The 21,140-nt window shown below is 51.0% G+C and overlaps 9 protein-coding genes across 9 annotated transcripts, besides 2 other annotated features; 3 read left to right on the top strand and 6 right to left on the bottom strand.

Annotated features, from left to right (window-relative positions):
* Positions 1–110: 110 nt before the first annotated feature.
* CTAM01_15918 (uncharacterized protein) lies at positions 111–1,663 on the bottom strand (the record flags this gene model as incomplete). Its single annotated transcript, XM_060531911.1, has 3 exons — positions 111–927; positions 983–1,293; positions 1,490–1,663. 3 exons carry the CDS (start codon positions 1,661–1,663, stop codon positions 111–113), a joined length of 1,302 nt encoding a protein of 433 aa, XP_060373522.1.
* A 1,453-nt stretch (positions 1,664–3,116) lies between these two features.
* CTAM01_15917 (FAD dependent oxidoreductase) lies at positions 3,117–4,645 on the bottom strand (the record flags this gene model as incomplete). Its single annotated transcript, XM_060531910.1, has 2 exons — positions 3,117–4,355; positions 4,445–4,645. The coding sequence occupies 2 exons, from the start codon at positions 4,643–4,645 to the stop codon at positions 3,117–3,119; spliced, it is 1,440 nt and encodes a 479-aa protein (XP_060373521.1).
* Positions 4,646–6,360: 1,715 nt separating this feature from the next.
* On the top strand, positions 6,361–7,978 carry CTAM01_15916 (uncharacterized protein; the record flags this gene model as incomplete). Its single annotated transcript, XM_060531909.1, has 6 exons — positions 6,361–6,531; positions 6,607–6,841; positions 6,902–7,054; positions 7,109–7,226; positions 7,294–7,389; positions 7,483–7,978. The coding sequence occupies 6 exons, from the start codon at positions 6,361–6,363 to the stop codon at positions 7,976–7,978; spliced, it is 1,269 nt and encodes a 422-aa protein (XP_060373520.1).
* A 1,991-nt stretch (positions 7,979–9,969) lies between these two features.
* Positions 9,970–10,041: a sequence feature (Short protein (CTAM01_15915, KAK1474433.1) was converted to a misc_feature.).
* A 71-nt stretch (positions 10,042–10,112) lies between these two features.
* Positions 10,113–10,121: a sequence feature (Short protein (CTAM01_15915, KAK1474433.1) was converted to a misc_feature.).
* A 309-nt stretch (positions 10,122–10,430) lies between these two features.
* CTAM01_15914 (uncharacterized protein) lies at positions 10,431–11,190 on the bottom strand (the record flags this gene model as incomplete). Its single annotated transcript, XM_060531908.1, has 2 exons — positions 10,431–10,884; positions 10,949–11,190. The coding sequence occupies 2 exons, from the start codon at positions 11,188–11,190 to the stop codon at positions 10,431–10,433; spliced, it is 696 nt and encodes a 231-aa protein (XP_060373519.1).
* A 1,276-nt stretch (positions 11,191–12,466) lies between these two features.
* CTAM01_15913 (uncharacterized protein) lies at positions 12,467–13,186 on the bottom strand (the record flags this gene model as incomplete). Its single annotated transcript, XM_060531907.1, has 1 exon — positions 12,467–13,186. The coding sequence occupies one exon, from the start codon at positions 13,184–13,186 to the stop codon at positions 12,467–12,469; it is 720 nt and encodes a 239-aa protein (XP_060373518.1).
* A 486-nt stretch (positions 13,187–13,672) lies between these two features.
* On the bottom strand, positions 13,673–15,466 carry CTAM01_15912 (uncharacterized protein; the record flags this gene model as incomplete). The annotated part of the gene is made up of 1 exon (XM_060531906.1): positions 13,673–15,466. One exon carries the CDS (start codon positions 15,464–15,466, stop codon positions 13,673–13,675), a length of 1,794 nt encoding a protein of 597 aa, XP_060373517.1.
* Positions 15,467–16,747: 1,281 nt separating this feature from the next.
* Positions 16,748–17,180, top strand: CTAM01_15911 (uncharacterized protein; the record flags this gene model as incomplete). Its single annotated transcript, XM_060531905.1, has 3 exons — positions 16,748–16,779; positions 16,853–17,018; positions 17,079–17,180. 3 exons carry the CDS (start codon positions 16,748–16,750, stop codon positions 17,178–17,180), a joined length of 300 nt encoding a protein of 99 aa, XP_060373516.1.
* Positions 17,181–18,532: 1,352 nt separating this feature from the next.
* Positions 18,533–18,845, top strand: CTAM01_15910 (uncharacterized protein; the record flags this gene model as incomplete). The annotated part of the gene is made up of 2 exons (XM_060531904.1): positions 18,533–18,706; positions 18,780–18,845. 2 exons carry the CDS (start codon positions 18,533–18,535, stop codon positions 18,843–18,845), a joined length of 240 nt encoding a protein of 79 aa, XP_060373515.1.
* Positions 18,846–19,356: 511 nt separating this feature from the next.
* CTAM01_15909 (eukaryotic aspartyl protease) lies at positions 19,357–20,966 on the bottom strand (the record flags this gene model as incomplete). Its single annotated transcript, XM_060531903.1, has 4 exons — positions 19,357–19,670; positions 19,743–19,965; positions 20,040–20,477; positions 20,550–20,966. The coding sequence occupies 4 exons, from the start codon at positions 20,964–20,966 to the stop codon at positions 19,357–19,359; spliced, it is 1,392 nt and encodes a 463-aa protein (XP_060373514.1).
* Positions 20,967–21,140: the final 174 nt, after the last annotated feature.

The raw sequence follows: 21,140 nt of genomic DNA, 5'->3' as shown, positions 1-21,140 counted from the left end.
CCTACAGCAGGAAAACAAGTGAACCTGCAGAGAATGTAAAATATGTAACTTGTTAAGTATCTTGAACCATCATGAACGATTGTGTTGTGCCTTTCCGTGCCATAGGGACCTCAGTACGAGAACTCGAAAGCAAAGCCGACGTCTGGGTCATTCTGATAGACGGCAACGGTAACGATGCCATCTCCATATTTGTAGTTGGTGTAGCCGAGATCGTCAGGTTCGGCGACACGATCAAACCGGCCCGGGGCTGTGTTGAACCGGATCGCTTTGATAGGAAGTGATCCGGACTCAGGAAGACCAAGGGCGCTCAGTCCGCCAATCTTGACAAACCAGACGCCAGTGTTCGGACGACATCCAGCCAAGATACGCACGACTCGCTGGTTGGGATCGACGGTAGCGTACGTATCCACAAGCGTGTCCTCGGACATCTCGGTGCGTACACGATACCCCGTCATGCTCTGGGCATAGTAGACGTACACCGGATACTCCCGAGCAGGCCGATAACTAGTGTCATACATGTCATAATTGGCACCGGTCTTGTCCTTCCCGAGAAGATATGCCAGATAGTCGTTGAGTTCCTGACCGCCTAGCCAATTGGCCCGGAGACCTGGCACGTTGTGTCGCTCCAGCTGGCCAATGTTCCATATGAGACCGGACGGAACTTGCTGATCCGGGTGGCCGTATTCCTGGACGTTCCAGATACCCTGAAAGTCGACGCCAGCAGCATTCAGATACTGACGGTAACTATTGAGCGAGGTAGTTAAGTCCCCGTTCCCGTAAAGGAAATGAAGACTGATCTGGTCGGGGATGGAGTTGTTGGACTTTATGAACTCAGCCCAGCGTGAGAAATAGTGTTCGACGCCTTGCGAAAAGTTGGGCAGATGACCGTAGGACGGCCCAATGACCTTGGCATTGGGGAAATCCCTCCTGTAGAATGGTGAGCTGGAAGAGCTCTCGGCCCGGGGTTGGGTGATCAACTTACATGATCTTGTGGTATGCATGACCCCAGTACTCCAGCCATCTGTCTATTCCTCGGTCGAGAAAGTCAACATTGTCAATTTCGTTCCAAAGGTCCCACCAAATGTTGTCGACCATGCCATCTTGTTTCAGCAGCGCAAAAAACGTATCAAGGAAGTTGTCAAAGTCTGCGTAGCTTCCTCCGTCACCCGGCATCGGCGTCTCGGCGAAATTCGGATACGAATCGGTCCCCCACATATCATGGATCATGATTTGGAAATTTCCCCCGTGGCGGCGTGTGACCTGGTATGCAGACTTGAGGTACTCGTAGCGACCCTTGGGTCATTGTCAGCACAGGTAAGGGGGTTTCATAGGTTAATTTGGTACTTGCCATGAACTCGTTTAGTCCTCGAGTCCATCCACGGCGGGGCTCAGCCAACTGCGAACCACCAGATCTCATGTTCCAGAACTTGATGTCAGATAGCCAATGGTCAGGGATCTGGTCAGGGTTGTTTGGAATTCCGAGTAAGACACCAGAAGCCATATGTTGCGGAGTACCGGTGTTGTCGTTGAGCCAGACATAGGATGACCCAGAGAGATCACGCTTCTGGATGACAGAATGGGATACCGGTTCTGGAGCGCTCAGGACTGCGCCCAGGGCTGGCAGTGCCAGGCCCAATAGGAGGATCAAAGTATTTCGAGCCATGGTGTCTGTAACTTCGGCGCAAGGAATGTACTTGGAAGATGGCCTTCGAAAAGCCTTTGATGAAGAACGAGTGAAAGAAGGAATGTTTGAGCGGTCAAAGGGGAGTTTATATGACAGACCTCTTCCTATAACGCACTGGCTTCGCGGGTATCACCATAATATCTCAGACTACTAGCAAAACAGCATCTCAACTACATTCACGGAAAGAATCTTGCACATAGAAAACTAGTAGGCAGCTCAATAGGCGCCCATCGACGTTTATTTTCCCGGGCGCCATCATCGCTTGTCGCATCCGGATAAAGAATGCCAAGTCCGGTGGGGGTATGCCCGGTGGGCGTCCGGTGCACAATGCCGATTGCGCCGTGCCGGTATATGTAATTCAAAAGTGAGAGGAATCGCTATTGGTGTAATTTCTTCGCCGAGCGCACTTGATACTACCCAAAAGAGCCGGTGTGATGCCCGGCAGAAACACAAACGGCGGGGGCGGGAGACCAAAGCCTCAAACGAGGGGTGAAGCTGGAAATCAAATAATCGAGACTACCTCTTCGTCACGATAGTTTCTCGTCTCCTCATAACCATGGATGGAACGAGATAATTACCCCTGAAGCCCCTGCTCTGAGGAGCATGGTCATGACTATGCTGACCCACGTGCATCCTTACTTCCATCCTGGCTGTTAAATGTAGCATCTAATCAATCAAACTGATGGATTAGATTACGTCAAAGTCTAAATTTACGGCTTATCAGATGGGGCGATCGTCGCTCGTTTGAACCCGACTGGACGCCGATTCAAACAGAATGAAGTTTTTGAGCGAACCAAATATTTCCTTTCTCTAGAGCGGGGCTTATCCAGGTACAGCGCCGAAAGATGCATCCGCGCGGGAACATCGTAGAGCGCAGAGTTGAGGGAAAAGGAGTTGAAAGACAACGAGAACTGTTCTCAAGGTGTATATAAAGATGGCGGCCGACTCTTGCTTGCTAACTTGATCCTTCTCATCATCACTCGGAAACACAAAGAACCCCAGACCAACAAAGGGCCAATCACGGTATCATCTCAACTATGAAGTTCATCCAAGTCTTTGCGATTTTCGGTAAGTTAGTTGACGATTTCAACCGCGGAAGTTCGCTGCAACCTAACGTTTTGGTGCGCAATAGCGTCGATGGCCATCGCGGCCCCCCTCGCTCAAGAAGCACGCACCGAAGCAGCAGCTAGTCTGGAAGCGCGCCAGGGCTGCTAGTGGGACCCCACCAAGCCTCTGGGCGGGTGCCCATAAGTGCATGATGGTCTCAGCAGCACACACGACAACTCGTTGAGTTTCCAGTATGAGCCAAGTCAGGCGGAGTCAAGTCCTAGTGCTTCTATAGTCTAGACTTTATGCATTCTATCTTGGCCATCTTCCTCTGAAGACCGTTATTGAATATCAAATATACACATTAAATCCTCAAATGAGTCATTCACAGCCCCTCAATCAACTTGGGCAAGATGACATTGTTGTACTCCCACACCACAGTCGAGAAGCCTGCAGAGAAGGCTGCTCCCGTGTACCAGGTGGAGCGGCGGCCTTGAAGAGCTGTCTGCTTCTGAATGAATCCTGCACGAAGCTCCCCGCCGGTAACGCGAGGATGCATCTTCCCATGGTTCGCAAAGGCAACAAAGCTGACTGTGCCGTTTGAAGCAGGGACTGTTCCGGCCTCAATTAGGTTGCCAATGGACTCAGCAATGACGGCCTTCATGCTCTCTGAGGTATCCTTATCCGTGCCGACAGCCGTGAACTGGAACAAGTCTTTGGTACCGCCAATGTAGTCTATGCGACCCACCTGAGAGGGGGTAGGGAAGACGGTGTAGTTGGTCGAACCGGGAGCGGGCGACCTGTTGGAGTAGGCGGTGCTGATTTGCAACGACGGGTGACGTAGAATGCCAGCGTAGACGGTGGTGAACTCGATCTTGTCAAACACTTCTGTCTCGGTCTCGTCTGGACGGAAAGGGGCGAGACTTTCGGGGGTCGGCTCGAAAGCGATGAGCAGGCGCTTTGCGTCGATGCAAGTCAAGGTGCCATCAGCGCCGGCAACCTTCACGGAGACACCCTCGTCAGTGCGTTGAGCCGTAGAGACGACAGTGCTGGAGTAGATAACATCATCGCCGAGGAACTTGGCCACGCTCTCGTACAATTCGTAGAGGCGTCCCGAGGCAGGGACCGCGGCGGCGGCGGTTCCCAGCAAAGCTCGCACCATGGGGACGCCGGAAGCCTGCATCACGAACAGGGTCGGCACGTCCATGGTATCACCAAGGCCCTGTGCCGTGGAGTCCCAGATCTGGGGTACGGCGGCGGCGATGTCGTACTTTTCGACGAACTGGCGGAAGGGCATGACCAGGTCCTCCGGAATGGCGTCCGCATCAGGGAAGTTCTCGAAGCCTGGGAGAATGATGTCCTCGTATTTCTCAAGAACGTCGAGGTACCTCTGAAGCGCGGGATACATGGTGTCTGAAGAAGGCGCATTCCAGCCTGTCACCGGCGAGCCCGTCTTGAAGTCGACGTACTTGTAATCAAGTGTGGTAAACTGCATCGACCCACTGGTTGAGACATTCATGCGCTTCGGGAAGTCAAAGGTGTCTTTGTACTCCATCCATGCCTGGACACCGACGTTGATGGACTTATTCGAAGCCGAGTCATAGTAGAATGCCGTATGGCCACCCTTGAAGATAATGTTAGTTACGATACGTAGTTGCTTCAAGGAGAGGCATCTAAAGAAGGAAGGATGCTGGAAGAGAGGGCGTAACTTACAAGTTGACTAGCTTTTTCTACAACGACGACACTCTGTCCATGGTCTCTCAACCAAACAGCAGCGTGAGAGCCAGCAGCACCACCACCAACGACAATAACATCCCGAGAGACGGTATGGTTGCAACAGCTCAACCCAGCCACGCCCTGCGCCACAAACGTAGCAACGAGACTTGCACCTGCACGCATCGTGCTAGAACGCATGTCGACTGAGAAAGCGTGGATAGTTCACAGAGTTCTCACCAACACGTGATCTTTTGGAATGCGGCAGTGCTTCTGGTGTGGTAAAGCGATTGGTAACGAAACGCACGTCTACGGCGAGTCTGCAGAATCACGGGAGATTTTAAATCGAGTTGTCGAATGCCCGCAAAGTAGCACAACATCAATTCCCGAAGGTTGAAGACTACGTCTGCATAGCCTACGTACTTGACTTTCCCAAATAAGTATGCATATCTCGGTTGGTGGAATCGATCGTCTTGGCTGCCAGCCGTTCTCGCCGACATGGAGTCTTCACCCCGCATTGGACCAACGGCCGCTGCATGCCGGAAATTGCATTGTGACTGATGGATCCTAGACAGGTGAGCTAAATCGTGAAACTTTGTTGGATGTCACGTCGGATTTCGTCGAACCAACAAGTTCAACAGCGAGAGAATACAGGCATCTTTCGAAGATGGTGTGATAATACTACACCTTGAGGGGCTTTCGAACCAGGATTTTAGGACACAATGTTCCGCTTTAGAGACCGGGGCTCCGAGCCCGGCCGTCCGAATAAGTTGGACCATCAACCAACAGGCTGGGTGGATAGTGGCCGGGGTTGAAATGCAGGGGCGCGGCGCCAGCAGTATCCATAAGTCCCACCCGGGCCGATGGCCTCGATCATCCGAGCAAGCCCATGCATTCGAATTCTGCGCGGTTTTGCGAAATTCCTTGTCAATGTTGACAGATGAAGAACGAAGGCCGGTTGTGGCGTTGCCGGCACGCTTCCAAATCGCCACGACTTTGTCCGGAAACAGTAACAGGGAGATTGGCTTGAAAGCTGAATATTGAACTGTGGTTCGTTCATTGCTGCTGCGGGAAGCGTGATTCACGTTGAGAAACGACCTGATATCCCACATCTCCCTGTCATATGGGTCCGTTTAGGCCGTGCGTGCGGTCCGTGGTAAGATCGGGCTGGGCCGGATCGTCTGTTCCACTTGAAGAACTAAACAGCTGTGCTGTGCCACAAGAGTTCTCGTGTTACGACTCTTGTGTTCGAGGAGTTGACAGTCTGTATCTGTCACTCGATGCCCTATACTCTCACCGTTTTATCCTTGTTCTTGGCATATGTAGCCCATGTGACAACGCGCTGCCCGGAAATCCCGGTATGTTCAACCCCTCTTCTCCCCTGTGCCACACCAATGCAGATTCTTCAAGATTGCACGTTGAAAAGGAGTCACCAACAGGGTAGTGGATCCCTCGGAGGAAGGCATCTACGCATCGAGCAATAGTCTCGCAAGAAATACGACGTCTGTCATTTTGGGCCACTGTGGCATGTGCGGTACGTCTTCAATGTTACCACAAGCTGAGAAACTATCAAATAACGGCTAACTCCTAGTGAAGCTCGAGTTGTGACAAGTTGTGACACGCTGCAGGGTGCAAATTTCTTCTTGCCCCCTTGAGCCTGACACCAGAAGCGTCGAAGAAGTGTGCATGAAGCCAGGACCGGAAAGTCGTGGGGCCAAGCCGAGGCCAAGAGTGCGTGGGTTCCCTAACACTTGTAGCCGTAAGAATAAGCATCAAAGTGTTGATACTCTCCGTAGGATTCTCAGTGATACTGAACCGCGAGAAACGAGGGTGGCCTTATCCATAAGTCTACGTTGCCCTCATCGTCGCTACTGCTCTCTTTCTACCCTCTCCATATTCACAATCATGAATTAACGATGGATGGCCTTCCTCCAGAATACGTCAATGCTAACAATGCAGGGCGGATCGTCGGCGTCGTTGGCGCTTTCCACTTCATTGCTCTGGCATTCGTCTCGCTGCGTGTTTATGCTCGCGTGGTAATCCTCAGAGCCTTTGGAGCCGAAGATGCCCTCATAGTGGCTGCCGCCGTAAGTCCGTACTCTTATATCAGTTTGTCCGTTGTTGAAGGTCAAAAAGAGGTTATTGACTTCAGCACGATTTAGATACTCGCCCTTGTCTCTTGGGTCTGCCTGGTCCTTCAAATACCTTATGGTCTCGGTCGTCATGGTTCGACAATCCCGACAAACGACAGAATCGAATTCGAACAGATATCTTTCTGGAAGACGGTTTTATCAGATGGCGTCGCGATGGGACTGTTAAGGATATCGATGGCAGTAAGTCTACTTCGACTAAAGAGGGAACTTCAATGGTACCGATGGTCGCTTTACGCCGTAATTGGTATGTATGAATACGAAGTTGTCGCCTCAGATCCAAGACTTCGATGGCTAAAGTCTGTAGGTTTTGTCATTGCATACTCGATTCAAGCAATTGCTTGGTTGTTTGTTTACTGCACGCCATATTCGGGCTGGTGGGAGTTCCAGTGGATGAACCCCTTCGATCCAAGGTGTCACGACTTCAATCTGTTTATTAACCTGACGTACTGGAATATCTGTAAGTCAGCCTGCGTGCCGGGCCGTCACGATTTCTGACAAACCTTTTGGTCAGCCTGTAACATATTTACCGACATTTGCTTGGGAGCGCTACCGATTCCCATCATCTGGCATTTGAAGATGAGATTCCGCGTCAGACTTTATGTGATAGGCATCCTTAATCTTGGTTATTTGTAAGTCTTAATCATGTCCTGATATCCTTCTCGATTCGCGAATGCGCTGACATGATTCTCAATCCAGTGCAGTCATCATGGGCATTCTCAAGGGTGTATTCATGTTGACCACAGGTGGCAGTCCAGATGCCATATTCGACTATTGGGTTCATTTCTGGCAAAAGTGAGTCAATTTTCATGCAGTAAACTAATTTCACAATGCAATGTGTAGACGTTAGTGAAAGTGCGCATCCTAATTAGTCTTGATGCGAACTAGTCTTCAACTCAACATCGGTATCATCGCAGCTTGCGCCTCCTACCTCAAGCCTCTATTCGGTCGCCTCTTGAAGATCAACAGCTCAGTCGACTACTACCCTAGCAACGAACGCTACGGCCGAAGTGGTCAGACGCCCCTTGGCGGCGGTGCCTCTCGCAACACCCCCTACGCGAGCGGTAACAGGAGGACCAGCAGGATCCCGCTGGATCGCAGTTTACATGACGAGTTCGAGATGCATACCAAGGACGAGTTCAGTGTAACTGAAAGATATGTTTCTGGCATAGGTACTAGAGCTGACGTGGTGCGCTCGCCGATCGCTATGGAAGGCCGATGTTCCGCTGAAGCTATGTATGCTGGTACTTTGCCTTCCGATACGAACAGCGAGGAGATTATACTACAGAAAGAGCATGGAAGAGGGATTGTCTGCACGAGGGACTTTAGTGTCAAGTACAGCGAGAATGATAGGTTTGGGCCAATAGGTTCATCGAAGTCATAACAAACATGGCAGGGCACTTCTTCTTTAAGGTATTGGCGTAGGAATCATATATAGTATGTAAACAACATTGAAAAATGTTATGGACAGGAGAGATATTTCCCGATGTCTCCAGTTGATGATTTCTCATTGAGGCCTAGGGACGCATACTTCTTCAATAGCTCCTCTTCGTTCCGTTTGGTCGTCATCATAGTCAAGAGAGTTGCATTTCCCCTAGCGAGACTCATCCGCCCGGGAACTACTTTATTCACAAGGTAAATCTTCATCTCCCAACTGCCTAACTGTGTGTGAAATTCCTACAGGGAGCAACTGAGTCCCAGGGAAATTAACGGCACGCAAGCTGCAAACTCTCATTTTGCATGCCATGGTCGTGTGCCTCAGATAGACTAGCGGAGGCGGCACCGGGATGTTCGCGATGCGGCTGTTTACCGATTCCGATGCCTGGTCATGGATCCTCGTAACAATGGGCATGCCAGACCTGAAAGCCGGCGGGAAACCTCGGCACTTGCCAGCCATCTCCTGGATCGGGTACAGGAAATGAAACGCCCAGCTGGGGTACGACGATCTCGGACCCGGCACCGAACCAGCACCAAGATGTCGGATTCTGATGAGCTGAGATCTGCTAGTCCCGGATATATACCCACCGGGATGCGTTATCGAGTCATACGTGGAACCAGTGGAAGAAGTGTCAAAGCGGATTCCGTCGGCGACGAGCCAGCGGTAACGTTGCTGCATGTCAGCGGTTGGAGAAGTTGAGAAAAAGGCACGCGCCAGACTCGTGCGCCAACACGTCTGATGACGCACATGCATGATGCACGGCGCCGTGAACGGTCCCTTGCGATGCCCACTCTCTCGACTCGCTGCACATCGGTCCAAGTAGAACAGCTAGAAAACATGAGCGGCTATAGATAGCTTGCCAACATGCAACGGCTAGTAGCTAGCCAATGTTCAGAAGTGTGGCCGCGGCGACATCATTTTCTCGAGGGACCAGGTCTTTTTCTCGCAGATTCTGCAGTCTGATGTCTTCAGTTAGACATTTCTCGCCCACTGGTGAAACGCAAAATTGAATGAGCAAGGTGACCTTGCCAATCAACGGTTACTTCGTAAAACATAAGGTTATCGATTCCAAGGGAAGACCCTGATCTTCGGCCCGCGATCGAGGAGAATCATAGTCTCAAAGATGGCCGTCAAGCCGTTGTTCCTCTCCCCCGCAGAATGTACTCCGGTATCTTCGTGAACTAAGCCAGCATAAAAGCCGTATGATTGGCCATATGGCGGGTTTGTCCCCAAACTGGTAGCCAGCAGACGGGCCCACGCCGGTCTGAGGGCCCGGGCCCGTTCGTCACTTGTCTCGGTGGGAAAGTGGGGTTTCTTTGCGTAGTCTCGATCCGGGAAGGAGGCACTGAGAACTGCCATTGATTGAGTGGCAGGTTGGGCCTTGCCTTGTGACAAGACCGATCTTAGCTCCTGCTTCAGTACCTTTACCGGCTGCACGTCATTCGCCACTTTCCTCCGAACCACTCAGCCGACGGGTTCTTCGTTCTTTCCCAATCGTGGTTGGGCAGGCACCAGGTAAGAGATACAGAAAGGCAGGAGGCGGGGTGACGGAGGAGCTTCCCTCTACCACCGGCGTCAAAGCTAGCATCGCTGGCTGGAACTTGGGGCTGCTGACTAGCGACTTCCATGCTCGGGGGAAGAACATGTGGTCTGTTTGACTGGCCCAAGCCGTGAGGAAGGAGCCAGACGGGAGGTGCTCTCGCTCTTGCCTCTCATCTCGCCCGGTTGTTTCCTTTCCATCAATGATGCTCCAGGTCGCCATTAGATAATCATCGCCATTACTTAAACCACCAAATCACTTGCCACCCACAGCTTTTGACTTCTCCCACCTCCATCACCACTTCACTGCACAATAAAAAAATCAACGACTTCGGTCCACAATCAAGGCAAACAGAACCACCTTCAAGTCACTTCAAACGACTCCACCAACTATCAACATGTCTGGCTGCGGATGCGCTTCCACCGGCTCCTGCCACTGCGGCAAGGACTGCACCTGTGCCGGCTGCCCCGTAAGTTCCCCTCCTAGACACTGATCGCACCATCAGCCACCAAGATGATGTCACTGACACTCCTGCCACAGAACAAATAAGCATGTTCGAAGCTTTAACTGATCGCCATGCTTCACGGGTGGATGTACGGGTTGTTTGGACGGATTGACCACATGGTTTTCGAATGGTTGCAACAGATGCAATGGAACTTTCTCCCTCACCCCCTCACTTCAGCCCTATTGTCGATAGTCGTTAGGCAGAGATTCACAATGCAAAGTTGATATCGATAGTCCTTGCCTTCCTCGTGCGGTGCAATCCCCTGTCGTATAGTTGTGTCACCTCGATCCCGTCTGTGCTGACCTGACGTTAATATGTACGACGCCAGATCCATATCACACCCAGTCATACTGCTACGCATCATCCATGTACAACGCGACCTCGCACTCCTCAGTCCACGGATCGCACTCTGATAGGGATAGCGCCTTGCACCCAGTGCTAAATCCATCTCTTCTTCCTTTCTCGTATAACGACCAGCTCAACGTTCCAACGACCCTCGCGACGTAAAAGAACGCAGCAAAAATAGACCAGGCATATTCCCACTTCGCAATCATACACCAGCCCCGATTCTCTGGCCACGCTTCGTCACAGCTTCTGGTGAGATACCACGGCCTCTCGCTGAAGTGATGAGGATCGCTTAGATCGGGTTCGTTCTGCGCGGCGGCACTGTAGGCCCATAGGACGCCGAGGAAGGCGTCGTATGCGAGGTTCGTCCATCGGGCTTCGTATTGCAGGACCGCCATCGTTAGGCGGGCGAAGAAAATCGTCGCTCCGAGGACCGCGGTGGCCATGTCGGAAGTCGTCAACCTGAATGAAGCGATGGGTTAGCGTTGAAGCTTCAGCAGAGTGATGGAAGCATGCGGAACCTCACCTCTGGCTCCATATCAAGGGTATCTCGGGTGGCTCTTCATGGTTGGCATAGAAGTATATCCGCATTCTGGGATTCGAACACCATCCTTGCTCACCGCCGTTCCTCCAGAGTCGCGAGCGGAAGCGATCTGGGTACGCCACGCCGAATAGCACGAGAGCGGCGAAGACGACGACAGCTTCGATACACAACAAGACCACAATCAGGTCTGGACGATGGATCGATCCTCTCAGTCTCTGGCTCATGATTAACAAATTCTTAATGACCAAGGTATTGTGAATAAGAAGGTATCGGCTCTTCGGAGAGGAGAACCGAATACGCAGACGCAGATACGAACGCCATGATGTCTAGAAGCGGCATCGCAGCGACGGCCCAGGCTCTCTTATTCGATAAAGGAAGCTCGTTTCGCTGGTGACGACGACAATGACAAGGGAACTGAATGCCTCAAACTTGCTCGATATTGGGGGCGGGGAGGTGGTTCGTCTTTTACATCCCGAGGATGGCGACCTCGGTGCTGGGGCGGCTTGACTTTTAGGCGTGGGGAGACTGACTGGTGAGGTGGTGAGGGGTTCGGGAAACTTGCTCATTCTTGCGCAGTTAGGCGGCTTCCACATGCCGCATGACAGACCACCGATCTCTTATTGTCTGCCAAGAGGCTCTGTATATGGAATATCAAGTAGACTTGCTTTTTCTCCTGCTTCTGCAAGTCATTTTTGGCAAGATTCACGTACGGGTGAATGCATGCCCACAGTCGTACGGTCCGGCCCGCATCACCTCAATTCGGGCACCTGAGGAGCCGCCGATTCCGCACCGGGCCCGAGAACTCTGCACTCCAGACGTCGAGCCTTCTGGGTACCGATAGAGCTTGTCTTTGCGACTCTCAGATGATTGATGGATTTTCCTCCAGCGTCAAACGACGAGGAGCCGTTCGGCCTTGCTCGACTTCAAGCTTGGCTATTAATTACCTGAAACTGGACCTGGGTCGGAGGAGGGGACTATACGCTGTCTAGCACTTCATCTCATTGGTAGCTTGACCTCTTGAGAAGTGTCAAGAGTTATGTACAACTAGAATCTCAATGTCATCGAAGACTCATTGTAAGAAGGTGGCAGCTGCCAGTCGCTATCTCCTAACGTAGAGTCTAGTCTCCAGCTGGGCCCTAAATCAAAGATAACCGTATCTTCTTCGGCGTGCTTGCAGCTGTTGACCGCCATAACAAGGCTTGCTTTCCTTCTTTCATTTGGTGTTTTTTCTTGAGTCTGAAGCAAGGGTCCGACGTTAGCTACCCGTAGCTCCAAAAATGTGATCTATTGAGGAGAGGAGGACATACCAGATCGTGCTCTGCATCACACCGAAGTGAGCAAGCACCCTAGGCAATAGTCCGAGCTTTCACAACCAACTCACTGGTACCAGCAAGCAGTAACAACCCCAATCTCCTCCCTCTGCCTCCTCAAAAGCTCATCCCTTTCGTGCCTGATAGCAACAGCATCTTCCTCCTCAAGGAACCCCATTGCTACGCCCAACTAAGACGCAACAATCGGTCTCGGCATCCCCATGCCACCAAACAACAACGCGCCAGGAACCTCGGCGTAGGCGAACGAGAGCAGCTCCGCCGTGAAGCGCGAGATGTCGAATTGGTTGAAGGTATGATCGCGCACGCCTTTAATCTTGATGAGGTGGCGGCGGGTGCGGTAGTACGCCATCGTAGCCCAGACGTAGCTTCGCTCGGCGACGCGAGCCGACTCGGCGGTCATCCAGTCGAGGTAGCGCGTTAGATGTGGGATGAATGCGGGCGGCACCGTCAGGACGCGGATGAGACCTACGAGTTGGGCGTGGGAGCGAACGCGGGTGATCGTGAGCCGGTCGCGGGAGTAGGCTGTCGGACAGGTTGTGAGGGGGCGAAGGCGATAGAGAATACCGCTTTCATTGTCGATATCAGCGCTTCTGCTGGCGTATTGATTGCCATTTGTGAGAATGAGCTCATCGATGGTTGAGTCGGAGGTGTGCCAGTAGAGGTCCCAGTGAAATTCTTCAGTGGAGAGGCCCTGGGAGACCATGAGCTCGTAAGTGCAGAAGGGGAAGTTCGGGTCGTCCGGAAGACTGGTCGCGTAGATGTGTTTCTTCTTGCCGAAGTAGATGGAGAATGGGATCGAGATCATGATGTAGAGGGATCCGACTTCGAGTCTGTTCATGATGATCGGCGGGTGGGTTGAGGGCGAGTAGGGCGCTGCTGGAGACTCCATTTCGATGACGCTGAAATTTCTCAAGGAAGAGGAATGGTGTTGGAGTGAGGTTGACATGAGAGTCAAAGAGGTGAAAACGAAGTGAGAATGAGGATGAAGGTGGAGGATGGGTTGAGATGAGGTGGGTGGAGTAGACGAGAAAGCCATGCCCGTATTCAGCATGATGATATCGAGGTTAGTAAGAAGAAACGGAAGAAGAAACCTGTTTCAAATTGAGAGATTCATTACCCGAACGGTATTCATGTAACACGCAGCTACCAGTACTTCTAGACCAGGCCCCGGCAAAAAACATGAATTTCTCAGCTATCACATCTGAGCCTCTGAGGTACCTGCCTCCTTAGTCGCGCTTCACAAGAACAGTCGATGAACAAAAAGAACACTTATCTTCCCCCTCCCCCCCCCCCCCCTTAAAAAAAAAAGAGAAAAAAAGACAAAAGGGGGAAAAAAAATGTATATATATATAAAGGCTTGCAAAGCCCTTAAGTTTCAACTCAAGAGTACCTTGCTAGTTTCTCGGAATTCAACACTATAATAGATATTTTGCCATTGCTCCCAGTCTTTCAGCTCGATGTAACCGCAGCCTACTCTATGAAATATGAATCGGCCATCCAGTAAATGACCTGTCTTCTCAACAAATATACCCAAAACAAAGTCGCAAGACTTAAGGGTGGCCGGATCTCTCCCACTATCAGCCATCAAGGGGCAAAAGGTCACGTGAGCACCCTCAGTGAGAGTTTGATAGTCATCCAGGAAAGCCGTGAATTTTCTGGCGCAGTCAATGATTCTGGAATATGCTGTTGGGGCGAAAGTATAGACCCTGCCGCCGCTCTCATCACGATGCAGCTGCAACTGTCCTTTCATTTCATAGACCTGAAGTTGGAGCAGGATGGTGGAAATTTGCTGATGACCTTTGCCTGGGCTTCGTATCACATACCTTTCGAATGAAGCGAGGGGGGAGGTTACCATTGTCCCAAAGACTTCATGCTCGAAAGATATCGGTCCGTCCATAGAGGCCCAACTCCAGGAAGGAAACTTGACCCTGTTGGTCCATCCCCCATCAGAGGCTATTTGAGATCTTCTGGTTGCCCTGCCCCTTTTGAGGTTTACGTGTATCCTGCCAACACCCCAATACAAGCTTCTAATCAAGCTCTTGTTGAAGTGGCCCCAGATGCATATATCGTCCATTGCCTGGCCCAAACGTAAGGCCACTGCAGACAACGCCACAAGCTTGTCTGATTCTGGGAACGTGAGGTCACGGTTGGTATATTCCTCCACAACTCGGAACCAGACAGTGGTGAGGGTCGAATTGTCTTTTGCCTCTATCGTTGATGGGATCGACGTCAGTTGCAGACCTTGAAAGAAGTTATCTTCGAGACTCAAACCATCCGGGAACGACTCGCATGCGTGTTGGCATTCGGCACAGCTCCAAAACAACTCTCCGCAACCGAACCCCAGAACACGCGGCGACAGCAACCTTTCTTGCAACGCCCACCCTCGGGAACCCAGTGGTTGGCGATAGAGCGCGTCTTCATAATAGCTGGAAGAGAAGACGACACATGAATGATGAATGGACTCATCTCTATCGAAAATACATCTTGTATCAACTTCAGTGGGTGGCATAAAAGGTGGCACACCCCCTCGGAATGTACTCTCATGTGGATTTGCAGCTCGGTACAGCGCAAGGCAAAGTATGCTGTTTGAGTATACGTCCGCCATCCGTGAGGACTCATGGGCCCAGTCTTCAGTACTTCCGGGCCCACTCTGAATGATACACAGCGAATCGATCCAGATGTACAAGATATCGAGGCATCGTACGGCTTTGAGAGCTTCACAAAAAGCTATCGGAAGCTCATCGTCGGCGATCCCTGCCCGCAGCCTATTTTGGTTCCAAGCGGTGAGACGGAGGAATGAAGGATTCGAGCCCCAACAATAGCTGAGTGCAGCATACGGCCCAGAAATCGGTGTCGTCTCGGGATCGATGAGCCGCAAACCTGATATATCTATCTCCAGCAAACGGGTGGGATACGACTTTGGTTGGCCTTTGACGCGACATTCTGCATGTCCTGTCAAGCACGTACTCATCCAATACCGCACCGTCTTCAAGGCTTCCGGTTCAGGTATGATGCCGTTCCTAACAGCGACGCTGGAATTGACGTTTACGGATGATTTTGGATAAACACGGAAGTGGCGCGAGAATATACCGCCTGTCTGATATAAAATAGTGAAAGTGAGCCGAGCAAAGGACTCAGAGCCTGCTCGATTGAAGGCAGTCCGATACATCCATGGGCCCGTGAAGATATCGAGTGAGTCATGCATGTCCAGTGTTCGAAGAAGCAATTCGCCGCAAATACGACACCCGCTCGCGGCTGACCTGGAGAGCGAGATGCTATCTTGATGATGGATCTTGTATCCCAAGTCGAACGCGATTCCGTTGAATGTGAGACCACGGAACATCGGCATGCATACATTGCAAAGCATACTTCTCCAAGTAAGATACCAATCTAAAAAGTCCGATGTAGTTGGCGCTGGAGTTGAAATTGTCTCCTGATCTGGTACTACACTACTTAGGTGAAGTTGGGAAGACTTAAGAAGACCACGTCGTGGAGTAGCGAACAAGACTCGTAGTTGAAGACATTGTTGTATCAGAAATGTGATGTTGCTTTTCTATGAAACCGACGAATCACTTCGAATAAGAAGATGATTTCTCACCGAAAATTACCACGTTCTTTCTGCTGATTCGTACATGTGCCGTGAGATCTTAACGGACTACTATTGGCTGCCTTAGTCTTGTCGTCACTCCCGACTCTGCGGAACGCCACAAAATTTAACTTCATGTACGCTGGAGGTGAGTAGACTCCCTCTTGTTTGAAATATCCTCTAGTCTTACTCCAATAGTGCTGATCAAAGACGATACTAGCAGAGACGGCCATACTGCAGCCTGCAGGCGCCGGTAATGATCGGGTTTGAATCCACTTTAGAAGTAACTGCCCGACCACGGAAGATGAATGGTTCCTAGATGATAAAACGATAATTTTGATCAGTACAAGGGCTTAGAAGAAACATGATAGTATCAGCATGGCAGAAGGCATGCCAGCCTCTCATGAGAGTTGAGAATTGTGCATCAACGCTAAAAGGCAAAGACCCATTCTAGCTTTTCTTCAAGGTCCCACTGACCTCTTAATCTATGGCCTCGGAACGCTTTTCTGCAATTTCAATCAGCACAATTGCTCGGATTTTGAGATCCACGGACTATGAAGTGGCATTGACCCGATTTCTCCGACCTACTCGGGTCTCGTGGAGGCGGTGAATGTTGGATGCTGTAATCTCTTTAAGCTTTTTATTTTCTCAACCCGGTGGGATGTAGATTGCATATTGGGTCACAATCTCGTTCTTCTCGAATTATCTCTGAGGTAAGTGAGGCGAAGCTAGAGTATATAAGAGCCGCAAGGTTGCAGCTCCGACTGATGTAGTATTTAATACTCATGCGAAAGTACACTCCGTCCATTAAACAATTCGCCAAGCGCTCATCCGATTGACCGTTGCCATCGACTCATCTTCAAAATGCTCTCACAATACATCTTCGTCATCATCGCGTAAGTAACTTAGCTAAGCCTCTATTAATTAACCCCTGCCAATATGAATACACGCTTACCTTGTCACCCACAGCGCATGCGCTGCCGGCTCGTTCGCATCTATCGCGACCTGTAAAGGAAGCTTCTACGCCGGCGCCTGCCAGGACATCTTCGCACCTGGAGCTCGTCACGACGCACTCACGCAGAGCTGCTGCCAACCTCCCCATGGTACAACTTACCATGATGGCCCCGGAACATTTGTTCGTCCTCCGCTACTTAGTTTGGTTTAACAGAACAATGATAGCTGACATCTCATCTAGTGCTGCACCAATGCCGACTCCTCAGCTATTGCCTACTTGTCTTCATGCTGTTCCAACGGCGGGAAGAGACAAATCAACTTCAACCCCGTGCGTGGCGACTGAGTTCTTGATGTCGCAGGTCCTCTCTAGTGCATTTGAGTGAGGCTATTGGCAATAGAGCTGAACATGAGGAGACAAGAGGCCCTGCGAACAGGCTATCTAGGCACATGTGTCCCACTATCTTTCTTTTCTTTTCTGGATTACTTGTGTTAATTGTGTTGTAAGTACGCACTACGGAGTATATTAGTATCGAGGGGCGCGGAGCAAGCTTAACAATGCATTGGCGCGCAGAAGACTGAATATTCCTGCTGACCAGACCTTCCTTTCTGTTCGAAAAGGGGCCGAGAACCCTCCAAAGTCAGTGCAAAGCTTACTCAATACCTAATAGCAAAGCTTGATTGCACGCACATGCACTTGTATCTACAAAATTGCCTGGATCGCAAGTCATCCTTGTTTTTCGGTGATGGCTCGTTTCACATTCTACCCAAATCGGGGTGATATACCCGCCCAGGGCCCCATCGCTTGTCATTGTCGGTACTTGGCTCCCCGCGAATTCTATCACATGGCGCTGAGGGACGTTCCGCCTTCCAAATCAAGCACTCAAGGTGTTCCGCTCCGCCCAGATGCTAACACGGGCGAATTATTGCTCCGACTACCATATTCGCGGTCGTTGACTTAAGATATTCAAGACAACTACGTGTGAAGTTGCAATCATTTCCATGAATGATGCAATCACACTGGACTGAGTGTCTCATAAAGCTGGCCCTCACTGATGCGACTTCCAGCACGTAGTAGTGGCAGGGCTACATCTTTCCGCCGTATGATTACAAACCTCGAACCAGAGGCTCTGTGATCTACTACAACTTTCAATCAGATGAAGAGATCCAGACTAAGTAGGAGTCATAAGATTTTCGACCTCACGTTACTCTACGCGCGGGTGGGATGGCCGAGGCCAAGAGTGTCACCTAGACGCTGATCGTTTGTCATTCGTGACCTGTCAGGCTGTGCAAGGATCAACCCTTCGCTTAGCCACATCGATACTATCTTGGCTTCTGACAACGCAATTAAAGTGAGAAGCAACCAGAAAGTTATGTGGGATTTCCTCCTTTGATAGACAACAATAGGAAAGTTGGCAAACCTAAAAGAACGACTGAATCGAACCAATGTGACCGCGTGAAATGATTCGAGGGGTGTGCGGGCAAGTGGACTACCGCCCAACTTCTCACCTTTACAGTGTTCATCCGGAGTGATCCAACCCCTGGGCCAAGACAACTCAGGCTATGTACCGATTCTTTTATAACACGACCATATTCCCAGTCTTCTAGATAGCCTTTCTCATCATCAACCATTCCATCAACTCACTCAACCCAACCTCAATCACTCTTTCAAGTCTTCTCAAGTTCCAAATCTTAAACATGAAGTTCTCAATCGTCGCCGTTGTGCTTCCCCTCATCGCGGGCACGAGCGCTGCCCCGTCAGTCGTTGAGCGCCAATCCCCTGCATGCGTGGCCTACAGCGGCAAATTCCCCCACGAGCTTGTCTGGGGGCAGTGGTTCCTTTGCTGCAACTACAATGGTCCTGATACCGCAGTACGTCAATTTTCAGTCTTCAACAACAATGGCTTTCCCAAGTGGCGTTACGTCTTTACTAACGAGGCCATAGACCTACCAGAACTGCTGCGACAGACAGGGTGCGGGAACTGGAAGCGGGTTCCCCGGGTGTGCTTAGACTTAGAGCCTATGCATTCGGTTCTTGTAAATAAAACTCTCGCAATGTTTGCGGGCTTTCACAACAATCAACTCTAATTGCCGCCACAATTCTTTTTATACCAAATCCTGACCTTGGAGGCTAAAATTTCATTGTCTATGGAATGGAAGACTCCGCTGAATATTGCAAGTTACTTCACCCTAAGCCAGTACATTTCTGAAGCGGCACAATGTTGAACTTGCTTTCGTCAACAATCAGCATCGAGGTGCCATGCTTCCACAAGTATAACGACCACGGAAACAAGGACCGCAACACCTACTAGTACATACAAGTCAACACGCACTGCATAGCGCCGCTCCTTCGGAGAGCTAAAGTGGCGTACATTGTCGCGCTTATACGAGCGTTCACGGCAGTACTTGTTCATTACAACTATACTACACGCATTTGCTACATAAAAACTACAATGAATTTACTCGCGAATCGTAATAGTCGCGGCTCGTCAGGTCGTATAACTCGACCTGCTTAAGCCAGCTCATTTACGACTAGCAAACCGCATCATACCTGCGCCAACGTCGAACACAGTCACGAGGCTGTTCATCATGGTGTCACCCAAAATGTAAGGGCCCTCCCCGCCGTCGGTGACACCAAGCAGACAGACAAAGGTGCCGTCACCATTGTCAAGCGGGTCGCTACGCTGGATCAAATCGGCTTTGTCGGCGTATAAAGTGTGCCCGTTGATCACAATACCAAAGTCTGGTACTGTAGCATCACAGGGAGCATAATATGCGCCAGAAAAGATGTCGTAGAAGGAGTTGGGAATTCCAGCTGCGAATGCATCGGAGATATCTGGGCAAATAGGTAAGCTTGGCGATCCATGCTACTGGCTGAGCACTGTTGAAGGGTTTCAATTCTACTTACCAGAAGGCACATACATCAAAGTCGTGCCACTGTCGACAATCGTGGGAGTTGTACTGTTGTGAAACCCGGCAGGCTTAGAGACTGCGGTATTCCACTTGCTTGCAGCCAGGGTCTGGTTAGTAGTAGGGGCCATGGTCACGTTCTTGATGACATATCCGTCAGGAAGGATGGTGTAGAAAGAGTACTCGGTTTTCGCCTCGGGCCTGTGAGATAAGAGGGCGACCTGACCTTATGTTAGCTTCCCATCATGAAGCGTACGTTTCCACACTGGCACTTTCCAAGCTTTGAATCACTCACCATTCGGATAGGCGTGCTGATAAACTTGCCCTTGGTCTCGACAGGAGGCAATCCGCCGAAAGCCAATTGACCGACCTGAGACTTGCTGTCCATGGCCATGCTAAAGAGGTCGGGCTTGACGATGCCCTTCTTGGACATAGTCGTGAAGATGGAGTCATAGTAGACGGATTTGCCGGTCGCATCGTCGTACTCGCTGGTGAGTAAGTCATAGGCGAGGCCGAGCAAGCCACTAGCGACGTTGTCGCCGTTCCAGTAAGTCTTGTTGACCAAGGCAACTTCTTGGTGCGGCACCTCGAGACCGGCAAGGGTGATGTCCTGATAGCCCATGAGGCCTGTGGCAAATTCACCGTCACCGTAGGTGATGTTGAAGTGAACACCAGGAATGGAGCCGTGCTGGAACGTACCGTTGTACGTGGGCCCGAAGTTGCACAATGAGGTCTGCTCGTGACGTTTGCGGGTCAGCTCCGCCTAAAGCAAACTTCTCCCCTGTCTATGGTATTCGTTACTCACGTCGTTCAACCTGTTGCCGTTAGAGTCTTGGCAGATAAAGTCCTTCTGGACAGCCCATGTGTCACTTGATCCGGAGTCGACGATCACTTGAAGAGTCTCATCACCGAAGAGGATGCTGGCGATATACTCGTAGCCGTTCAAGTCGGTCAAGTTTGTGACATGGCCTGTCTTGTACATGCCGTTCGAGCCAGGCCCATTCCGAATGGACTGAATCCATGTCTGGGCCGGGGAGGCACCAACGACTCTGTTTAGTTCGAGAACGTGAGGGGACACTTCCAAGGGCTCGCTGTCGACGTTGCGTTTCTGCAGGGACGACAGGTCGACTTCGGTGATGTCGAACGGAAGGGGTGCACGGGATGCGGCCGCAGCAGAGCAAATCAGGCTCGCCGCTGATGCGATAGCGGCCATGGACTTCATAATGAGCGTAAGGGGTGGGTGATAGGATGGTGAAGTCGTGCGTGTCTCCAGTTCCATGCAATGGTTGTAGAACCGAAGTGACGGTCTACAATTTGCCGATTAGACACCGTGCTTTTATATCTGTCTTCGAGGCGCATTCGGCCACAAGAGTTCGCGATCACTGTTCCGCCAGAT

This window comes from Colletotrichum tamarilloi (genome assembly GCF_030869305.1).
Source record: "Colletotrichum tamarilloi strain Tom-12 chromosome Unknown Scaffold_185.1, whole genome shotgun sequence".
Lineage (NCBI taxonomy): Eukaryota > Fungi > Ascomycota > Sordariomycetes > Glomerellales > Glomerellaceae > Colletotrichum > Colletotrichum tamarilloi.
This window is presented reverse-complemented; position numbering and strand designations above follow the sequence as displayed.